The following is a 23,959-nucleotide window of genomic DNA, read 5'->3' as shown; positions in this document are numbered from 1 at the left end:
ACACATCAGCAAAGCTTCTCTGTCTTAAAGTACTTATAGTGATGTGGTTTATAGTCTTTGACGCAAGTAACTATGGTACACCTCGTCATTATACCCGTACAAATTAAATATGGAACAACTTAGAGCTATCATGACCATGGAGTGTTTCAGTTTTACAAAAAGGCTTTGTAAAAATTGTTGAGAAGCTTTTCTCAAAACTATTTGAGTGTAAAGGGGACGCCAAGTATTCAAGATGGATGAGCAGTTGGTCATTTTTATGGCCTCTAATTTTATCAACCGTGTTGATGTGCAAGTTTATCCGTCACACAAGTAGAAAGTCGTCACTAACCCCACCACACGCAACACTTTAGCCAGCCTCCCGTCTCGGGCCAAGGTGAGCTGTCACTGGTGGCATGACAGATCTGCCTGTGTTTGAGCCCGTCAATCCGAGGAACGTAAAGATGTTGAGGCTCCAGTCTTTAAATAAAGAGTGCTCTAATGTCACATCAAATGCGGCAGCTGCGTCACGTTGTTGACTGGGAACAAGAAAACATCTAATCCTGCTCTTTACTTTGGAACCCCAATGTATTCTATTCTGGTTGATTCAGAAAGTTCTCCAATGGAAGTTTGGTAAAGTTAGATCATCCAAATGGAAAGTTGTCTGGGCCCAGGTGCAATGTGTTGTTAGGGATGTGCCTGGTCTTGCCTCAGGAATGGCTCGAAAATTGTGTGCTAATCCGTCACTTTGTACTGGAACAATTGAAAAAAAGACACACGTATACCGCAGTGTTCAAGTGAATGCACACAACCCTGCCTAGTCTGAGTAAACATGCTTTGAAGATTCAATTGCTGACTGATATCAAAAGAACATGTCTCATGGAGGGCAGCCAGCTTTCCCCGTTTAAACAGTTTGATGGTTTTTGTCAATTCCACGCAATGACGAGTCCTCGCTTTTGGCAACTGCTGGTGGACATTTATTAGTGATCATTCAAATACTAATTGCACCTTTGTAATGGGAAAATAATGTCAAGTATCCGTTCTATTTGTGCCTGTATACTTCCCGGTTGGGATACATCCCTCGGTTGCTTTGCCGCAGTGTAGAGCAGCTCTCAGCGGCATCTTTAATGAAAGGTTCTTCAACCACAACAGCCTGATCCACTCGTCACAGTCAGCAGAGCAGCTGCCATACTTGACAAGGCCGCCATGGGCACCAAGTGGAAGCAGCAGGGGCGCGCACAACGCACTTGCCGTTGGCTAAATGCGGGTAGTTAGTTTATCCCTAAACATAGATGTGTAGCTGACTTAAATATCCTCAAGTTCTCTCTAGCAGTATTCTATTAGCCATGATATGACTTGACTTGTACAAAAAATACACATACTAGTGCAAACAGTCATACGCTGATCAGTCAGTTTTGTATTCCATTGTTAAATCGTCCTCTACAGTGACCTCTGGTTGGGAGACACACTTGTCTGTATATGCTAGAGCTGAGCTTGACTTTTTTTTTTCTGGCAGGCTGGACCAACCTGTTCTGCCTGAGAGATTGTTGTTACACATTCCCCACCCCCTTCAAATCCCCGCGTCGTATCTCAAAACTTTTCCCGTGGATTTTATTTCCTTCTTTCAACATTCTTGTATTACTATTTCTTCTCTCTCAAATCTGAGATATTTGGTCACTTTTTTTTTCTTTCTTACTAGATTACTGGAACTCATGTTGATCACCACAGATTGTTTTGATACCAGGGGGTCACTCCAGGAGCTAAAGAGAACTGTCAGTTGTGATTGGCACGAGCACATGTGGGCATTCACACCTTTGCCCCTGCCCCTGGCTTGGCCCTCTTTAGGATGGCCTCAAAACCCTTGCCTACGTCTCAGGCAATTGCAGCCTGGCAGAAAAAGGACTTGTCAGCTTTAAGGGCTTTGCACTGGGGCAGCTGCCGCTGGTTATATAGTAGGTTATATTTAAACGTGTAAGGCGAGGGGCGACCAGCTTTTACACTTGCTACCTGCTGATCGGATGTCAGTTTTGCATCAATGGTCGAGTATATTATGTGGACGAAGGTTTGAAACACACATGGGGCTAGACTTTTATTCTTCTGGGATGTAGGGTGTATCTGTGGAGAATGTTCTCAGTTATGTGATGTTGTTTTTAGGTCTTTCCACACCAGACCCATCCAAGAATGCCCTTATTGACCTTGCTTTATGTGTATGGGCACTGTAGGAATAGGGGACGTGTTAGAACATTCTAGGCATTCGTGGATGGGCCTTTCAAAATATGTTCCTACACAGAAGTAGGAAAGGTCTTATTCGGGATGGGTACATTTGTTGGTTGGTTGAATTGAATTGAATTCAATTCAATTTGAGAAAAAAGTAAGTGCTCAATTAGCTTGTTGTCTAAAGAACAAAAAACATCAGTTTTTGAAGTGGAGCTCCATTCAAGCAGAAGCCCTTTTTCTCTTAGTCGTCCTCTGGTGGGGTGCACAATCCGGACTGGTTTACAAATGGACATTCTCAAATGATTCTAAACCGATCATTTTGTCCTCTTTTAATTTGACACTTTGTTCCATGTTTTATTTTATTTTTTTAAATTTTCGTCTGTTATGAATTGGGTGCCATCATCTTTTAATTCAAGACATTTAAAAAAAAAACTAAAAAGAGAAAGTCAACTTTGGCTATCTTTGCCTCGACTTTTTCCTCTTCTCACTCAAAATACGGAACTGGTGCATGTATAGAGTCCATTGTAAACCTTTAAATAGCTGCTCCTTGAACACACATGAAACAGTAACACGTAAAATGCAGCACACAACAATGGCCACACACACATCTGTTTTTCAAAATGACGGCTATGAGTGGAAATTTGTTGGATCTTTGCCTACTTTTTACCCTTATTTTGGAACGATGAACTGCGATACTGTCCACCACTAACAATTAAATGCAAGGCACCTTGAGCAGGCAAATGAGATGGTACACGAAGTATATTATCATGTTTGACAGGACAAAAACCGAGACAACCACGATAACGCGGCAATCTGCCTCAAACATTGTGGTCATAGCTGTGGTCATTGCCAAAAGGTTGGTCCTTTTGATGCTAAATTGGTAATTGGTGTGTGTCACTGATATGTACGTACGTACAGTTAAGGTAGACAGTGTACATTGTACTTTGAAAAGCGGATCTCTCGTCCCTTTGAAGTAAGTCGACTTTTACGAGAACCCGCCTCATAAACTTCCCTTCAGCATTTGCCTTATTTCGTCAGTATCAATTAACCTATTCGGTATATCCCAGATGGTACAGGTAAAACAGATTAACGTGTTGGGAGACACCTCTCTGTGGGCATCCTGTCTTCATCTTTTTGGCCACGTTTGAAAAACACCCACATGTCTTGGACTTTTGAGGAATTTTCTTTACAAGAAGTTCCAACCTGCAATAATTTAAAAACAGGTATTTGCTCCAAGGGAGCTATACCTATAAATTTTTCACAATAATAATGAACAAGAAAGCTGAAAAGCCAGAACTAAGATGTTGCTTATGCAGTGTTGCTATGGCTGTTTCAAAGGGACCTTGTAAAGGAATGCAAAAGTTACGTCTCTAGAGTGGAGGCTTGTGCTTCCGCCTGTCACTTAAGAATCTGCTTCACTACTCTTTAGGCTTTGGCAGCTTCTTCTCTGGTATGTGAGAAGTCTTTTGATGTCCTGTCAAACTTCCTCTGACCGTTCCCATGCTGGTGGTGGACTTTCAGCATATTCCCTCATGGGTCACCATGGCGAAAACGTAGAATCACTCATTAGATTTGACAAAAGCTTTACGGCAGAGAGCCTTACTGGCACAACCAGTAGATGTGGGAATCGACCCTGGCCACCACAACAGCAGTGTGGACCTAGATCCCTGCACCACCACTGGGTCCATTCCCATGGTCTTACCTTTAAATCAATCCTTCGGTTCAGGCGGAGTGGGATTGTTTGTGCCAATAGTTGTTTTTCTCTGCGTATTCCCTATGACTTAATTTGCATTCCGGTACTGAGCTCGTATGTCGATTTACTCGTATCTCAAATCGAGTTTAACTTCCTGCTTCTCGTTTCGTATTGGCGAGCCAGCTCAGTCACGTGTACACTACTCATGTTTTTCCTTTATTTCATGCTTAATATCGATTGTCATCACACGCCTTTTCTTCGTACTACCCTTCATTCCACTAGCTTGCTTTGGACCCCTTGTTCTTCCCTTAATTCTGCGCAGACTAACGCAAAAAAAACGGAAAAAATGCAACGCTCCGCCCAGTGCTCGTAGAGATCTTTGCACGAGAGATGCGGCAAGAAAGAAAATCATAAGCAGCCTCTCGCCACCTGCCGGTCTCGTATGCTTGTATGCTCGTATTTCAAAATGTGTCTTGTATCTCAAGGTAAATATTTGCTCGGAATTTTACTCGTATCTCAAATTCATCGTATGTCGGGGCACTCGTATGTCAAGGTATTACTGTACAGTGTTTCCAGTGCGACATGCTTGTGTTTTTCCTCATCATAGTGCATTTTTTACAGGTCTGATTTATAGTCCAGTGCTATGTAGTCTGAAAAATACAGTGGTTACTCTATTTATACAGTAGGATTTAGCAAAAAGTTTGGTAGCCTCTAAAAAAATCAGATATTTAAAAGTTGGTCAAACTCAGCATTTTTGTCTTTATAGTCTTGGCCTCGATATCTCATTCTTCTGTGTGATAGAAGTATTTTGAATAAGTGTTGTTGTTTTTTACTGCCTTGAAACTTCAGTTGGCTTAACCATAATGGGTTTCCAAAACCAGAGACATTAACTTTGTTTTTTTAGAGTAATCATGTTGTATTTGGCTCAGTTAGTCTGAATTCACGGCTCTCAGGGTGCATCCTTGGTGCTTTAGAAACATCCAATAGAGATTAGGTGGCATTACTTGTATATAGGCTAAAGCGTGTGTGAGGCTGTTGAGGCACATGTTACTCATTTAGTTTGCTTTTCATTACCTCCCCCCTGGGCTCTCTTGTTTGTTCTGCCTCTGCTAAACTCTCATCTTTTATCTTCCTTTGTCTTTTCTGTTGCTTTTGACTTTCCCTTTAATTTTCCCTGTTTGTTTAAGCATCATCTCTTTAATTTTGAGTTAGATTACTTTCATGCTGACACAAAGTCATCCTTCACTATGTGGAAATCCCCCTTTTGAAGGCCCATTCAGAAATCGAGATTTATCATTTTATTGTCATGGGGAGTTTCAACTGTAAAACCTCAACTGATTGTGGATTGATGGATCTTAAAGAAACAACTGACCGTAAAGGTCTTTTGACTTTTTGAAAAGTTGGTGTGTCACGGTATGATTTCACTGAGCCTGTTTCCAATGCTTTCTGGCTGTGGTTTTTTTTTCCTCCGTCCTTCGTCATCAGCTCAAATTTGATGACTTGGTTAGTTTAAAGTTTTTTTTTCCCCTGGTTATTCTAATTCTTTGAGAAGAGAAAACCATAATTTATTTATTTATTTCACCTCTGATTTTTGTTGTATATCAGGTCCAGGTACCATTTGTCGCCATACTAATATGGAAATTAAATTTAGAAACTTAACTGACGTTACATAGTTCAGGTCATATTCAGTAAGTTGTTGTATTTTTAGTATTTATACTGTGACTATGGATGCTTTTTCATGTGTTAAAGTTGGTGGCCTATGTTTTATTTTTTGTATTTTAATCACTGGTTAAGCCACTGTTTGTCACCAATTGTAACATTTTAAGGTACATAATGAAAAATGTACATTACAATTTTTATGCGGCAGTCATACCAAAGTTTCCGCAAAACCAAACAATTTCCGATTCTAGTATTATCATAATAAACAACATAATGACTTTAATCTTGTAATATTCGAATGTCATTGTAAAAGTACGCCTTTAATTTTGTTATATAGTACCATGTATGACTTAATTCTCATAATATAGTGACTTTAATTTAATAATTTTGCAACTTTTCTCATAGTTTTACAACGCATGACTTAACTTTCGTAATAATGTTACTTTAATGTTGCAATATTATGACTTTTGTCATATTCCAATTTTGCCTTTCTTTGTTTGGCCTTTTGTTGACCGGATGTTGAGGTTGGGTTTTGCCTCAGCAGCTAATGTCACATGATTGAGAAAACATTTGATTGGCTGCTTTCTTCTTGTTGCTGCAACCTTTTGCAGAAAGATCTATCAAGTCATCTTTACAGCTCAGAAATTCATTGTGACGACATTACCGGGCGTAGCTTATTTAGTCAAAATGGTGACGTAATTTAGCGTTGGTTGTTGCGAGGCCGCATGATGCCCTACCTTGACTTTGTATGGGAACCCATTGCGTGATGAGAAAAAGCAGTGGCCGGTGTGTATGGAGCATCAGCTCTAGATGCTGTGATTTTATCCAATCTTTTGAAGCAGCCTGTCATTTTGTCTGCTTTACGTCTCTGTCCCTTGGTTAATAGCCACATGTTAAGAAGCAACCCATCGTTTTTTCCCATTATTGTTGTTGCGAACGCGTCCCGTTTTGCCTAATGCATTCAATGTGCCGTGGTTTTCTCAGTTCGCCTCCAAACGCTTTTTCAAGTATGCCCCAAACTGAAGTGACTAGAGCCACGCTTCAACTCAATAATGGATAAACAGCATGTTTCATAAGGATGCAGTGCAGATTTTCATGATAAATTATCAAATAAAAAAAAATGCAATCATTGTCTGACAAATGTTTTAATTGAAACAAGTCTTTCGCATATTTCTGAATTCTGCATTTAGATTGACAAGAGCCTTTTTGTATTGTATTCTTTTTTATGTTGTTGTGACTGTGCCATGGTTTCTACTGCTTACCAATGTTGAACAGCACTGTTTTGCTTTCTCCTACCTCCCGCTAATTTGCCCATCCCTCTATTCCAGCGCCAGACGGTTTCTCTTCAACCTGCACCCAAGTTAGAAGAAGCCCTCTATCACTACAAGCCCCTCCAAATTGAAACCTTTGGACCGCCAGTGCCAGAACTGGACCAGCTTGGAAGACTCGGGTACAGATTTTTCATACACTCTAACCTTTTTCTGTTAAAGAAAAATGCTTGCTTTACAAATATTACAAGATGTTACTATCATGCATTACGATTTACTACCCTTGGTTTCTAAAGAGAAGTAGTCCCACACAGCGCACATGTTTGCGTAGTGGTTAGATTCACAGCAGCGTAACAGTTCGGAAAACATACATAAATACCACATCGCATTAGATCTTGACCGAACTTGATACCATTCGATATGCCAAAAATAGCCATATTGGTCAGAAATACCATGTGTTCAAACAAACCACAATCACGCGAATGCAACTAATTAATTTGTAATTCAGTCATGCACACTTCTGCTATTGTGGAGCTATCTAGCTAGTTGTATTGCTGATTCTCGTCTGATTCGTGGCGAGACTCAAAGCAAATAATCCAAGGAGAGCACCGCCATAGCGCACCCACAAGCCGGCTCATTGCCTCTGCAGAAGCGTCCATTAACACACACAGGAAGTGCTCCCCCCTCTCGACGGCCCCCTTTGGGGCCAATCAATCCACGACGCCACTGGTCCAGTCCTCACCAAATGCAAGTCATTCATCAGTCAGCCTTAGCGCCCGACCGTCTGCCTTGCAACGGACTGCTACTAAAACCCGCCCACATAGTGAGAATGGTCTGTTTTTATTGGGTGACAGGAGCAAAACAAGGTCATATTTTAGGGGTAATGGGGTATAGACCATGTTCAATATTACGTTACCTCGACAGTAACTTTTATTTGAGAGGAAATGTCGTGTTGGTGTTCCCTTTCTCTCAGGACGGGAACTTCAGTTTGTGTAAATACCTGGAAACACAGCTACTTAGGCCAAAACGTGCTGTTTAAAGAATTACGGGAGAGCTGTCACTGTTCATTGCAACATTATGTATTCAGGAAAATGCTGAGGCCATGTTTCTTACAGCAAAGAGAATCAATATGTAGATGAAACACAAAATGGTTTTAGATGGAGTAAGTGTGCAAGCGTCTGTGCATCAGTCCAGGAGGAACTCCAGCAATGACATAAGTCATTCCAGAATTGGAGGACAGTTTCTGTCCCACCCTTCAAATTTTAAATGATCCGCATAAATGTTCTTGTCTTCAGAGCAAAACTAAAACAACAGAAAATGTCTTTCGTGCCCCCAGAAATGCACCTTTTCTCATGTTAGGTTGAGGTGGTCTCCAATTGCCATATTGAATGTCGCCTATAACAGTTAAAATTAAATTAGAATTTCCTTTCTTAGGTGTTATTTGGTTCATCATTGTATCGTGAATGTAGGAACGTTTTTTTTAACCCCAAAAATATTTCAAATACTATTATTGTTGAAACCTATGTTCCGCAATTTGCTCACAAACCTGTTGCTGTAACCTTTTGTTATACTAGAAGAAACAAGTGAAAAGAATGTGTAGAGCAAATGTCTGCCTTTCTTTTATATAAATGATACCTTTATTTTCCTTGACTTATTTATTTAAGCTTGATCTCTTGATCACAAGTAACCGTTAAATAAATGGGGCAAAAAATGAAAACACCAGTACACATTTGCATCCCTGTTTCTTGTAACCAAATTATGGTGATTATGCCAAGAATTGTAAATATCAAATAGCTCATGCATACAATTGTTTTACAATTGATCTGTAGGCTAAGTTAATCAAGCCCTAATTATGTATTACCTATCATTGATAAATATTTAGTAGAAAAGCAGAAAAGCAGAAAAGTGCTGCATTTTTTTTGAAAAAGATTTTTTTATGCAAAATGTCCTCCAATTCTGGATTGACCCTCAACCTCTGAAAATGCCATATGTAAACTAAGGAGATAGTGCTGATATTTTAAAGCAGTTTGCCTGTTTGGCAATGTTGCAGATTTTGTGTGCTTGCTCAGATATACGTTGATGGTCAAAGCATGGCCACGCAAACATCCAGTGTCCCGCCAACCTGCTATTCTCATTGAGTCACCCCTGTTATTGCACTCGAAGCATTTTTGGCTATAATGGAACTTGTGTGCTGTGTGGTAAATATTCACATCGGAGTGTGTGTGTTTGTTTGTGTGTGTGTGTGCGTGCGGGAGAGAATGCAGACGGGGTTGAGGCGGTGAAAAGTGAGTCCCCTGTGTGGTGTGTTGAACACCAGCGCCAGTCTTGTGACCTGTGAAGGGAAATATTTCTCAGTGTGGATGAGCTAGAAGGGCCGAGAGGCAGCAGGTGCTTATTTTAAAACTGGGCTGTTCATCTTGGTCAAGGCCCGCAGTGACAGCAGCACCAGTGGTGATTTGTCTTGGATGCGCCGTCAAAAGAGGCAGGAGTGCATACATGCAAACACAACCCCACTGGTACCGCCATGGCTTCTAAACGTGGACTCATTTGTACAGTTTGCGTCAGTTGTTCAATCATCACATGGCCTGTTTGGACTGCTTCTCATTCTAGACAGCCAACATGTTCAAATGTTGAAATGTGTCTTCTCGAATTTTATCACCCACATTACCACACTTCTTTAGGCACACTTTCATGATCCCAACTCCAAAATTAGAGCTGTATCATCAAATTCTTCCTTCCCTGTAAAATAATAATGCTGAGATTTAACTGACACTGTCAAAGTGTTTAACCCTAACTCTGAACAATTCTATTTTCTATAGTCTTTATCCTATTTGGATTGACTTTGGGTTAAAGTTTAGGGTACGAGCCAATCAGATTGAGCCAAATCACCATTCATATCCCATTATATTGACAATGAATTCTTCTATTGACCTTACATGTATTGTTTGGGAATGTGGCAGGAACTCAGTCTCTTCAGAAAACCCAGTGTAGTGAAAGGACAACAGCTGCACTAAGGCAGAGACAGGTTCAAGAGGGTTTCAAACCAATGACCTCAAAACTGTGAGGCAGATGTGTTAACCAACTATTTTATCTGAATAATTATACCAATGCATGTATATATGCAAAAGAAGGGAAAATAGATAAGAAAACGCTTAAGCCATTAAAATGCAATTCGTAAGGACATTTTCCAATGCAAATAAACACACAACAACCTAAACTTATGTTACGCTAACTCAGAAAATCTCAAGAAACGACTCTGTGATGAACGAAGGCACACGAATCCGCAACTCACCACTGGCTGGAGCTGATCAGGCATGGTCCTAGAAAAAGATTAAAAAGTCCCCACAATGTTGCCTTTTGTTTCAACTCTGCCGGTGGCCTCTACCGCAAATGGGGCGGCTCTACCGTCCGCCTAGAGCGCCATATTTTCTGGTTCGGCTGGCGCAGTGTTCACCGGTCACACACGGTGGCCGCTACGCCAGCTCTAACATCCGGCTACAGCGCACTAACCTCGGTTCCGGCATCATGGAGACATAGCTTACTTCAGCCCAATGGAAGGCCAGCGATGTATTGTGAGAATGGGAAAGCGAATATAGCATGACAATTCAAATAAAACATATCATTACATAACCTCTTAATACAAAAATATTTAACAGTATGAATAAATAACATCAAACAAAATACACTTACACTTAAGTTTCACTTTTCACAAAATACATGGGGTCCATTGACAGTGTCAAGTGTCTCCACAGGTGGGGGTTTGATACTGCGGTGTCATTTCAAATGGCCAATTCTTGTCTGCCTCGCTTACCCGTCCGCTATTCCCACCCCCACCTCAAGTTATCAAGTAGGCTGTCTGTTTTTAATTCTCAAGTTACTTTATTCAGATAAATATGAGTACATACCTGGCAATTTATGTTGTTCCCGTATTTTATACGTTTTTTGATCATTTCAAATTGTGTACGCCGTATAACAACTTTTGTACGGGATTTTTTAAAGTACGTTTTTTGTAAAAAAACGATCTCGTTTGACCAATTTTGGCTCTAATCCGGTTCGTCTCAGTCACTGGTAACAGATGAAAACGTCATCGTCGACTGCTAATATTGTCACGCTTTAAGTAAGCATGATATGTGCACACGCATTCCCCTTTCCCACGTCTGCCTTTTCACTATATAAATATAGCGCGTCAGCAAGCAATGTACCCAGACAGTCAAGCTGTCAGCGCCCTACAGCTACAGCTACACAATCTTGAATTTAGTGCATACTGATTGGGCAGCCCGTCCACTTTGGAGAAAATTTTAGACTTAAGTGCACCCTATGTGACTAAATATGTACCACATTGCATTTGTACGTTTTTTGCCGTTTAATGGGGAATTGCAATAATTATTAAGGGGAGCAATTGGCCGAGGTTGACAAGTATGTGAGTATCTTTCTAGAAACTGCTCTTGTGACGCATAGTCGTTTGTCACTACTCTAAACAAATCATTACTTAGCAGTGTTATTCAATACAGTGGTACCTCTACATACGAGCTTAATTCGTTCCGGGACTGAGCTCGTATGTCGATCTTCTCGTAACGCGAACGAACGTTTCCCATTGAAATGAACTAAAAACAAATTAATTCGTTCCAACCCTCTGAAAAAACACCAAAAACAGGATATTGGATTGGAAAAAATGATTTATTTTTTCTAATTCGCCATCTATTAACAAAGTAACACATAACTAGTGGTTTAATAGTAATAAAATATGTTTAATAGTACTAAAATTATACGGATTTCGAAGGGGGGGAAAGAGAGAGAGGACAGAGGGGGGGTGCTTTTTGCACGGCAACACGCTAGTTTAATAACATAAACAAATTTAAATGAACTTGTATTACGATGCAGACACACTCAAAAATAAGTTCAATCTAACCTTACACTAAACTTAATTCTAATTTTGTATTTAAGTTTGATACCGGCCAGGTTGGCTGTATTTGCCCTGCCTCCAACCTGACTTTTAGTATCGATGTGCGGTTTGCTTTTGTATTCCCTTCAAAATACGCTTCCGAAAATGATGCACACAAATGTCCTCACAATAGGATAACGCACAACCACTTGCAAACGAGAAGTAATATATAATACTCCTCGTAACAGCGATTCGCGCTGAGTGATGGGGAAAAAAACACAGAAAAAAATGCAACGCTCTGCCCAGTGCTCGTAGATATCTGTTATACACGAAAGAGATGCGGCAAAAAAGACTACAATGATAAACAGCCTCTCATGTCATGGCCACCTGGCTTTCTTGCATCTCAAAATTTTTCTCGTATCTACAGCTAATTATTTGCTCGAAATTTTCCTCGTATCTTGAGCATCTCGTAGGTAGAGCTGCTCGTATGTAGAGGTACCACTGTACTGATGGGCTTAGTTAAAATGAACAATGAATTGTTACTGAATATCTGCTCAAAACTTCATTCATACGTGAGTTCATAATATTTAAAGCTTGCGCATCCATTGATGATGGGAAGGATGTTTTTGTTTCCTGTTAGTAGGAAACCCACCTGTGCTCTAGAACATTCACTAAGACGCTGTATACTCAGGCTACATCCATTTGAACCGTGGGCAACTTGACTTTCTGTTTTTACTGACCATTTGAACTTCAATCTTGCGCGATAAGTGTTTTGTGTCTTCGGGGAGACAGTCTGGCATTGTCAACAGTATAACCACTCTTAGAGCCATAAACGTTGATGGTGGGAGGAGGCTGTCTGCCTCATGTAGATGATCTCATGTACAGCGCAGAGGACCGTGAGAGAACGCCATTTCTTTTTCTTTTTGTTTGGACTTGCGTGTGTAGATTTCCATCTGGGGTTTGACTTTGTTTTCCACGAGAACACTTTTGAAAGCTCCGGCTGTGTAGGTGATGAAAGGCTGACTGAGATTTTGGACAAGGACAAATCATATGGGCTGGTGGGGGCAGGGAGAAGAGAAATTGGCTACAGAGCGTTGAAACATTTGACTCAAACCTCAAGTGCTGACAATGGGGTCTTGCCAGAACAGTTGTTTGCGTTGGCTCCGAGTACCCTCAAATTACCCATCCTTCCCTGACAGAATTTGCTCAATGCACTTGCCAAAAGACAGCATGTATAATATTTAGAGGTTTTGCCTCCTCCCCCTACTTTGCTTTGCTTTTGCATAATTGGTGGAAAAAGTGAGTTTTCTGCTGGGAGTGCTTGTCAAGCATCTGCCGCTTGTTTCGAGGTGATGCCGAGCAGCTGAATGAACACTGTTTAGTCTGGTGGTCTTCTCCTGGGGATCCCCCTCTCCACAAGAGGATGGCGACCTCTGTATACTTTCATCCACCAAAACAGGTCAAATCTCAGAGGTTGACCTGTGACGACGCGCCTCGTCACTAGCACTCGTCATGGCATCTGGGAGAGTTCAGTCCATCGATTGACTCTCTGGAAGACGCCAATTTTTTTTCTGGGCGTGATTACAGCCATCTTAAATAAAGAGAAGCTGTTATGCAATAAAAATATCATCGATAACTTACTGGAACTAGGGAGCAACTTCAAATGAACAAAAATAATAATTTTATGACTTATTTTGAAACTGCAATCCCATATTTCAACATGGCCGTTAAACGTATTTTTCTTCTTTCTACCTCATTGAACATTGAAGATAGAAAAATAAACATGGAATACTGTACTTTCGTTTTAGCAGACGACTAACTGATTGGTTTTGACTGCTTGGGTTGAGCACTTTTTGCCAATAAGTTCTGTTTCGATGCTGTCTGAGATTTAAATGTTTTCATAAATTCTGTGAAACATTTTTTTTCCCGCTCACTCAAACACTTTGAGGTAGAATAAGTATTTTCACGCAGATTTATTCTGTTTACATTGCTTGTGTGAAGCCTTCCTTGCTTGCAGTAGCCACGGTTAGCAGCTGCACTCAACTCCAGTCTATATGATCAGTATACAGGAGTCATGATAATATTATGGGTGAGCTCCTTTTAGCACTTCATCTTTGCCATATTTTAAGTTTTGATTTGTATATCTTTTCATTTTCTTGATCATTTAATTGATTAATTTATGTTTGATGATATGCCTAGTTCATATTTTACATGTGTGTTATACAAATTCTCAGATTAGAATAGAAATTTCATTTTTATAGCACATTTTCTTCCTCCAGAATGGGACTGCTGCATGCCTATTTGTTTTTTTTTAAATTTTATTATGCTCTAGTCTGCCCGCAAGAGTGAGATAATATGTGAACTTTTCCTAAGGATGAAACTTGCCGCAGTTGTCAATGTCCCGCCCCTTTTTTACGTATGAAAACATCACATTGTTATGACCACAGGTTCACGCACACACGAGTAAAACATCAATCACTTACACACATGAAGACTAGCTATGTTTAACATATTCTTAAAGGACGTCCGCTTACTGCTCTGGTTGTGAGCCAGAGGTTAATGGGTCTCTGAGTGATACTTTCCTCTTCTGCTTGTGTTCTTTAGCTCAAGCGTCCCCAACCATGTCCGTGTGTTTATGTGATAGGCAAGTGTGTGTGTGTGTGCTAATATTGGAAGGGAGTTTTGCACAATGTTGCCACCAGAGTTTTCAATCGAGAAGACGGCTTTGGAGGCTTGATGAATATAGCATGACCACTTAAGTGTCTACAATGAACTAGTTTAACTCCTTTGCTTAAGGAACTAGTTTAACTCATTTGCTTCCATTGACGGCGTCAGACGTCCGATTCATTTTTTACTGCGACGGCGAATGACCCAACCAGTCCTCTTTTTCAAAACGGATCGCACTTCTGGTGCGTCAGTGGCACTAAAACATGGCCGAGTTGAAATGAATTGGTTGGCTATTATGGTGCCAAAAAGGAAAAAAAAGCAACCATTAACAAAAAAAAAACTTAAATAAAAAGATAAAGCTGCAAATATTTTATAAATGTAAAATGTTTATTCATTTAATACAAAAATATTTTATGCAATTGTATATATTTATAAGCTATTGTGTTATTAAGAGGGATTAACCATAGTAATTGTTTTTATTCATTTGAATGTGTTTTTTAGTTTATAGTTTAATTAATTAATTAATTAATATATGAAAATAGTGATTAATAATTATAATAATATAATAGTTGAGACTTGATGTTCATATATGTGGTTTCCAGGTCTTTTGAGTTTTATTTATTTTAAATGACCATACATACATATAAATATTGAAGAGTTCAAATTTTACTCATGCGCCTCAGATTCTATCTCCAACGGGTTTGCATCCATCTGATGTGTTTGATGGAGCTGGAGGGTATGATGTGATGAGGGAGGGGTGTGGGGGGGTCATAGGTCACTGGCGGTAGTGGACCCAAGGTCCCGTGCTGTGGGCATGATGGTGCTTAGAGTGACAGCACCTCAGAGAGACTGTGAACCTCACAGTCACACTCTGACACAAACACACCTTTGATGCTTAAGTTATGAGCAAGAGGTTGTGGCGCCAATTTGAATGACCTCACATGAACTCCCTCAAGAGCATCCATCCGTCTTTGATCTACCTTTCCAATCATTTAAAGACTCGTATTTTGTACTCACTGGCCAATAAAAATCGTCAACATCAACATTGTTGCCAGGACACTACTTATGGGAAACGAGTTGGTTTGGTTGTTGCATAACAAAAGGGCTTTTCCCCTCAAACACATTGAGAACGGACAGTTGAACTTGGTCACTCAGATATCTGATATGCCCTTTTCTCACAGTTCTCATGCTAGTTCTTTGCATTTCAGGACCCAGGAAACATTTAAGCCCCTCTGTTGCGCTTATCTCAAAACCTGGCTTGGCTCTCGTAGAGGTCACAGATTTTCAATTTGCATAGCCAAAACAGATTCTACGTGTTGTTAAACAATAGGCTTGAGGGCAGCCATTTGACTTGCAAAGACATCCGTGTCAACGTAGCTCCCACCACATGGCTTCATTTCTCAGTTTCTGTGGTTCAATAGGCGCGGGCTTTGCTTGTTGCTAACCAGATCAAAAACAATATGGAGTGCTGTCATCGTCAAATCGTGCACCCGCCCCCACTCAAGCCATTATCCTGTCTGTCTCGGTAAACAGACCATTAACAGACAGCGTCGGTGGAGGCCACATCACTATTGTTTCCCTCCCTTAGATCTGTGTAAATATTGATCCTCTCCAAGTACCACCCTAAATAAGTGTGTGGGGCAGTTGAAAAGCCTTTTTAATTGTGCGGGAGTCATGTCTAAAAAGTAGCAAGCACTACACAAATGACAAAGATGCATTTCTGCTTTATTTGCAACAGCTATAGTACCTTGCGTGTTGTTGTTTTTTTTTGCTCTACGGGCTATGCGCCAGACAGTCTAGCAGTCTCCCTCTGCAGTGAATTTCCAGGAGAATGGGAACTTCAGGTTTATTGGGATTGCTGCTTCAAGGCAAGCGAGGCCAGTACTCAGCAGAAGTGATGTCTCGTGACTATTTTGAGGAACTATGATATGTTTACGAAAGCAGCTGCTCCCTCGAAGGTCGAATGCTTTAACGGTACTAACAACTCACTGCACTCACTGTGGGTTTATGTTCACGCAAACTTGCGCTTAACGCTCGAGATAAAGGATCCGAAGATGTATTAGGGTTCATTCCCCCCCTTAAGAGCTGGAGAAAGAAAATAAACACCTGTAATGTAGCGCTTACCGTACACACTTGGAGCTCGGGAGTGCATCGCCTATATAGTGTATGAATTTGATCCCTCTTGTCTCTGGTCTTTTCCCCCTACCACAATCCTGTCTTTATTCTCTTTCTCTTGTCTTATTGAAATCCGCATTGCCTGCCCTGCAGTGCTTCAGGTGATTTGTAATTGATACCTCCCACCCTCACGGGAAAATTCTATTCTCCCTCTGTGTTTTGGTCTTCTATTCCCAGCATGTTACATCTAGCTGTCAAGGTACCCTGGCTTACGTTTATGGGTGTGCCTTGGGCTGGCAGCCATTCCCCGAACAGCATATGTCCCCCTCCATTGTTTACAGCTCCATTTAGTTGACGACACTGATGTCATGTCATTCTTCTCCTTACGCAGTCCACTGGGCGCCCTGCCTCATACCTTAAAGCTTTTCAGGGTGGCGCGGGGTTATCAAGTGGCAGCTCCAGAGACGAAAGAAAGATGTGCTGTGTATCAAGTAGCTCTCAGGGTGTCTTGTCCTTGTAAGGCAGCCTCTACTGACACCACCAGGTTAGAATGGGAATGCACAGGACCGAGACAGTGCCGTGGATGAGCGGTGACAGCTGGATCAGGAAGTGAAGCCGTCTTTGGGCACAATCAGCCTCTATCATAGATAGGCACTGTCTGTAAGAGACAACAATAGTGCTTAGCCGTTATCATTAAAGCTTCTGACTTGAGGGCAACTTACAGATTCTCACTCAACCTTCATGTATTAGGTGGGTGTTCATTTCAAGTATCAGGCAGCGCATCTGTTAACACTCTAAACATGTTGCTCTTAACTTAGTGTTAGTGAGAGCCTCTACCACTTCTGCGTCAGGGATGTAGCCTCAGTCTGTCAGTGGCGATGATAAGACTCTTGATAATGGATAAGACGTGATGTAACCGCACCGAGTCCCCTGCACTCATTCGCAAGTTGAGCTAATCCGGTGGACAGTGGGTAGGCTAATAGCTGAGGGTCCTTCTCATATGATGCCCCATCCCAGAGGAAGCTGGATTCAATGGAAAAGAGGATGGCCTTTGACCCATGGCGCTGAAAGGCTGCTGTTGACAGATATAGTATACCTGTGAGAGTGTTTGCCTTGTCTGCAGGGGGTAGCTGGACTACACCGTGGACCAATTCCTATAATGTGCTGGGACGGATTTGCCCTCTGTCTCCAAAAGAAACAGCTTCGCCCTTGCACAAACATGAATTGTGTAACCTGTGCGCGAGGGCACGAGAGCACATTGCCTGGACGGATGCACAATGTTCTCAGTGTGCTGCATCTTCCACGGGTACATTTTCTCTGGGGGTAGAGACGTGGGAAGGGGGGCAGATGGGGCAACCGTGCTGTGAGTGAAACTGGAGCTGCCAGAGGAATGCAAGGAGGGGGTGTTTTTGGAGAGTAGGGTTTGGCGGGGGTAGACTTAAGGGGTAGGATGGGTGATTAGGGGGTGACAGCTGAGTGCTGACCCCTCTATACTGACAAATCATCTGGCAGGTGTGTGGCTCTGCGCAATCCTCCCCTCCCTCATCCTTCCCAGGCCTGGAATCCTCAACTACAGTCAAAGTTGTGCGCTAAAGGAAGACTTCCGGGCACCACTGTTGTCACCCAGTACACTCGCGATTGGCCTGCGATAAATTTGGCGTGTCCTCAGTGTTTGTCAGCTGTGTTTTTGGTGCACAGACACCAATCTAAAATATACATACTGAATTTGACACTAAAGTATGAGAGTAGGAGAGGATTTGTCAATTCCTATTTTCCTTCCAGCAACAAAAGTTTAAATGGATCAGATCACTATCGTTATCCAGGGAAGGGAATGTGTTAAACACATTTTTTTGCCCTAATGTCAGTCCTCCTGTTAGTGTCATGAATCACGCTGCCCACCAAAACCATCTCTGATCCTTTGCCATAAAAATAAGAGCTGACTGTGGATCAGTGAGGGCAGTACAAAAGTCAACAGGTGCTCAAGCTGAGGTCTTGTCTCAAGTCGCTGCTGAAACATGAAAGTAGGGCTTAAGACATTGTATGATCTTCATTGATAACGGATTGGCTCACAATCATAAAATGGAACGGGCTTTTAAAAGAAACAGGAATGGTGACATGGGTGACAGCAGCCAAACAAACGCTGCTGCCACAATGAAGTTTTTGTTGGACGGGACTTTGATTGTGTCGTCTGCTTGCGTCGGCTCTGTGGTTTATGTGTTAATTGTCTGCCAGCTGAAATAAACGGCGCAGCATATTACACATGGGCTGCCTCTTTTCTTTTCCATCAAGCTTCTTAATTCAATTCCAGTCAATCTGAACAGTCTAGACAAGGGAACCGATATCTGGTTTCGTTTGATTCACTTCTAGAATCTCTTTGACTCAAGAACCAAAGTCGGGTCCGAACTTAACAAAGACGCGAGCATTGTTGGATTGAAATGAAGCGAAACCCCGGTGGAAAAGACCAGCTTTCCTTTAAAAGGAGGGATGTTGCTCTATGATGTTTTCTAGTCTGTGGGAATGAAGACATCTTTAGTAAGTTTCTGATTGTCTGTCATGTTTTCCACGACTTAAGATTTAAAGTGGAAAAATGTTCTTAACACCCACTGAAAAAACTTAAGAGTAGCAGATTGTTTTAGTGTTGCTGATTTTCATGTGGACACATACTCAACATCATTAAAAAAACTTTAAAAGTAGATCGTTGGGGAAAAATGTGCTACAAATTTGTTCCTGTTACTGGGCGTGCAATTGGGAAACCACCACCATATTTTGTGGTTTTGATTGCAGTTTGACACGAACACTGTCCCACTGTGCCATTACGCTGTCTTCATCACCTGCACTGTTCTTGTCCTGCTCCCCCTTAGCGACATAATGGAGTAGACCAAAGTGACCCATATTTACACAATAATACGAGGCTTTGAAAAGACTCCTATCAGGTTGCAGCTAATGCTCCAGTGGGGCCGAGAGAGTGAAAGATGTTACCGAGCGAAACGGCTTGGGTTTCAGGGCACCGCGAACAAAAGGCAATCCGGTCTTCGGGGAAATGCAAGGGTTGAAAGGGCGTGTGGGCACTCGCTTGAGAGTGTAGCTGTTCCTATTGCAGCCTATTGCATATGTTGCCATTAAATGTTTAGTAAGTACTATGGCAGCAACTTTTATTGAACCTGTTCTACACATTGTTCATTCTTTTTTAGTACATTCAGAATCAGAAAACTTCTTCCTTACTTCGACAATTGAAGAGAGCAATAAGAAACCAACAAAATGCAACTTTCAAAGCGTGAACATTTTATTCTATTTCAAGGCTTCATTCATTCATTCTTTGTAGCGCTTAAGGGTCATGGGGGAGCTGGAGCCTATCTCAGCCAACTGTGAATTGCTTGTCAGCCAATCGCAGGGCACACTGAGACGAACAACCAATCACAGTCAGATCTAGGGGCGATTTAGAATGTTCAACCAGCCTACCCTCCATGTTTTTGGGATGTGGGAGGAAACCAGAGTACCCCGAGAGAACCCACGCAATTACACAGGAAACTCGGAACCCACCTGGGATCGAACCCTCCATTTCTGAACTGTGAGGCCGATGCGCTAACTAACCACTCCTCCACCATGCCACCATAATACATTTGTAGCACTATTAATTGTGGGCGGTTAATGTATCGGCCTCACAGTTCTGAGATCGACGGTTCAATTACAGGTTCGGACTTTCCTGTCTGCATGTTTTCCCTGGGCTTGCGTAGGTTTTTGCTGGGTACAGCGGTTTCCTCCCACAACCCAAAACATGTTCACCAGGCCGGTTTAACACTCTAAATTGCCCTTAAGCTTGAGTGCCACAATGAATGGTTGTCCATCTTCTTTTTCCCTGCCTACAGTACAGAAAATAAACTCATAAATATTCATTGTATCAACAATAATAATGTTTTGGTAATGAGCAGCATTTATTGAATAAGTACTAAACCAATTGTAGTAGATGTTAGTGTAGTCATTTTGGGCTATACTGAACAGACACTAATTTATTGAGATAAAAAGCGTTTATGGCAAAAGGCAGAAATCTGAATTGTACACCAGGAGAACAAAAACTTGTAATGACGATAAATGGAAAGGAAAAAATTCTAATGCAACATACCACAATAGATAAATAGATTTACTCATGGATTTACAATGAGTAATCAGTTGTGACTGTGAGCTGACGTAATTCTTCCCTGCGTCTTGTATTGTGGTAATCGGAATTGCAAACAAATAATGCTAAACGAGTGAAAGTTTGTATATTAGTGACGATTAAGGTCAAAACTATTATTTATTTTATACTGTCTTTACCAATGTTAAAATACACTGATATGATGTGCACTATCAAATGATTCTTAGCGTACAGATTTTTTCCCCTCTGTTGTTTATTAGTTAACTGACTACCCAAATACTCATGCACATTTGTTTTTTAAATACCGCATGTGTTTTACCAATTTCGGCCTTCTGAATCCAGTGTTAGTAAATGCCAATACATGCTCCCCAGCCGTGCTCCCAATTGCCCGCAGTAAATGTCGAGTGCTGGTTTGTGTACACGCACTTGGATGCATTTGGAGCTTACTGCGAGATAGAGCCGCTGACTTAATGGGGTAGAACTGAACTAACGTGCGGTGGAAGCGGTGAGCAGAGGCCAGTGAGGTTGGTTTAAGAGAAGAGGCTTTGTCAAGATGATACCCAAAGGTGATTTTAACTGGTCGCCCCCCCTTTCCTCCACTTCCCAAACCCTTCTCTTTCACACACTCACATCTACCGATTGCACACCCTCTTCTTCCTTTTACCCCCCTGCACCACCTTCATGTTCTCTTTCTACTCTCTTGCTCTCTCCTTAGGGGCAGGCTGGTATAAAGTTACACAGAGCTCTCAGCTTTCTTGGAAGGAATGACCACATGAGTAGCTTGGGGATTAGATTAGCAGGAAGAGCAGACTTAGCCAGGCTGTAAATAGCCCACTTTTTTCACCATTAAAACGGCCCAGCACAATATAATCAATAGGCAGCACTCATCGGATGCAGGAAGCCATCTGAGAAGACCTCCCTCAAGTGCTCTGAAGGACAGACTGCAGCAGCTCGCAGCTAATGAAGTTATTATTAATCACTGGCCCTCCTCTTTTGAACTTGTGTGTTGTTTCTCTAGTGGCTGATGAGTGGTCTTTCTGCGCATTGACGTCCGCTTCGCCGTCCTTTGTCTCACTTTCGCCGTGCCTCGATGAGGTCGCTCTGCGTGACGTATGACTAAATATTTGCGTCTCTACACGCTCGCAAGACTACTCGGCGTATTTCTCTGCGCTCTGATCGCAAATGCACCAAGTCGAGCTGACATCAAGTCATGATCTAGTTGCGGTGTACTTTCTCACACATGCGCACCTACATCACACAGGTGTTGGGTTACTGTGTAAAGCGGCTTGAATGACCACAGAAATAAGAGGGCCGTCTGTGCTTTATGTTCCTATCTCACTTTGAAGTTTCCTGTCGTCCACGACAACAGACGGCAATACAGACACTCACATTGGACCTTTTGTTGTGTGTTATAATTGAAAGAGGGCAACATATTTTCGGTCTACATGTTTTTGAATGGATTTCATCATTTAGTGACTGTTTAGTTACTCTGGCAAGTCTGCGCAAGCAATTATTTTAATTTTAATTAATACAAGCAGGGGGGCCCAGATTCGCCAGTCCCACCTGCTTGTTAATAACCAAAAGACAATTGTTACGCTATTTAAAAAAATCTCTTTTGAAAAATGGGTGTTTAACAAATAGAAGATTGAGTTTACACACTTAGAGAAGGTGAAGAAATTCGTCTATTAGGATCCTCACAGCCGTTTCTGGCCACCATAAAAAATTTCAACTCTGCGTTGCACGGTTTGGACAAACATAGCGAGAGAATCTTAACATACACACACTCACTCACACACCCATAACACTTTATAAGGATTATAGACAAACATTTTTAGGGGTCAAAAAGGTTGTTATCTTTTTTTGGGCTACTTTAAGTAAGCTGGGTAAATTCTATTATAATGTAGAGCGTTGAAATCTATTACATGTAGAGAGTATTGGCTCGGCCTTTATTATGACAGCCACAGTGTATAAATAATTAATCAGAGCTGTTGTATTTTTCAAAGTGTTAAAAAAACAACATTTCTTTACACTCAATATTACAGAAGAACATGATGAAATGTTTGGTTTCTTTTGACGTATACTACTAATCTAACAACATTCTGAGAAAATTAACATTTTTTTGTGGTTTTCTATACTATTGTTTATTTCCAAATGATAGTATTTAATTCGGGTATGAATAATTTCAGGGTTTAACTGGAGTTCGGTTTACTCAGCTACAGCTTTTTTTTTTTAAAACTTCAGTGCTGAGTCCTAGTAGCAAGAGTGGCTTCCACTTACAAGTTTCAGTGTGGATTATCACATTTTTATGTACTTTTAAAAAATATATATATATATTTTAATAGCGATGACCCTACTTTACGGTTTTTCAATTTTCGCGGCAATGTCTGGTCTACATTAACCGTGATATTTGAGGGATTACTGTACTTAACAAAATACTATTTAATGTAAAGTTAATATACTTAACATACAAAATATGTAACACAAACATTAAATTTTAAACCTACCTACAGTGCTGAGACAGTTTTGTTTACGTAATATTAACATATGAATCAACTTGATTACAAATACTAAATGATGGAAAGTTAACATACCAACGCACAATTATTGTTCTTTGTTTTTCAGTCTCGTTTTGCAAGATATTTAATTAGCCTATAATTGAGTCAGTGTTTACGAGTATTAATAGTCATAGGAACTGAAAATCATTACACAACAAATAAACACTCTTCCACTAGATGGCAAAAGATAGATTTAACCTGTGTATCATTATTGCAGTTACATTTAATTTTTGTGAACTTAGTTTTTCGATTTAAAAGAAAATACGTTTAATTTTTGTGAACTCTGTTTTTCGATTTAAAAGAAAATGTGTCTTAACTCATTAATGCTTGGAAAACACTGCTCTCATACCAATGTTAAACATTATATATGCCGATGAAGGATAGTTGTTTTTCAATGTGAACCCTTTCCAACATTAAAAGAAAAAAAAGGATAGGGGTGTCATTTTAAACGTTATAGCTACTTTATTTTTGTCTCTACAAGACAAGTGAGCTTGGTGATGGTGTGCACATGGTATGTCCTTTTTTCTTTTTTTTTTTGAATGACTGTATGAAAATAAACATTGACTTTTGAGCATTGCTTAAAACCTGAGAGACTTTGGCAGGATACATCTGTAAGCACTTAAAATAAAAGAGAGACACCTCTAATACCTTAATAGCGCCTTGTTGTTGAGGCTTTCGGGCACAAGGTGTTCTCTGTGTTAACGTACACTTACGTGTGTCTGTGTCGATCTCATCAGAAAAGCAAAAGAAGGCCAGAAAAAATAACTTGCAAGTGCGGATTGAATGACGGATAAA

The 23,959-nt window shown here is 40.9% G+C and overlaps 1 protein-coding gene across 1 annotated transcript in view; it reads left to right on the top strand.

The window, feature by feature from the left end:
* The window catches only part of mnat1 (MNAT1 component of CDK activating kinase), a 39,987-nt gene that overhangs the window by 15,640 nt on the left and 388 nt on the right, over window positions 1–23,959 (top strand). Inside the window, exon 7 of the mRNA XM_077620551.1 lies at window positions 6,874–6,995. Coding sequence (XP_077476677.1) covers window positions 6,874–6,995 — 122 coding nt within the window. The remainder of the gene's footprint in view (window positions 1–6,873; window positions 6,996–23,959) is intronic.

This window comes from Stigmatopora argus, chromosome 15 (genome assembly GCF_051989625.1).
Source record: "Stigmatopora argus isolate UIUO_Sarg chromosome 15, RoL_Sarg_1.0, whole genome shotgun sequence".
NCBI classification, from domain to species: domain Eukaryota; kingdom Metazoa; phylum Chordata; class Actinopteri; order Syngnathiformes; family Syngnathidae; genus Stigmatopora; species Stigmatopora argus.
The sequence above is the reverse complement of the archived record's forward strand: the minus strand, read 5'-3'. Positions and strand labels throughout refer to the sequence as shown.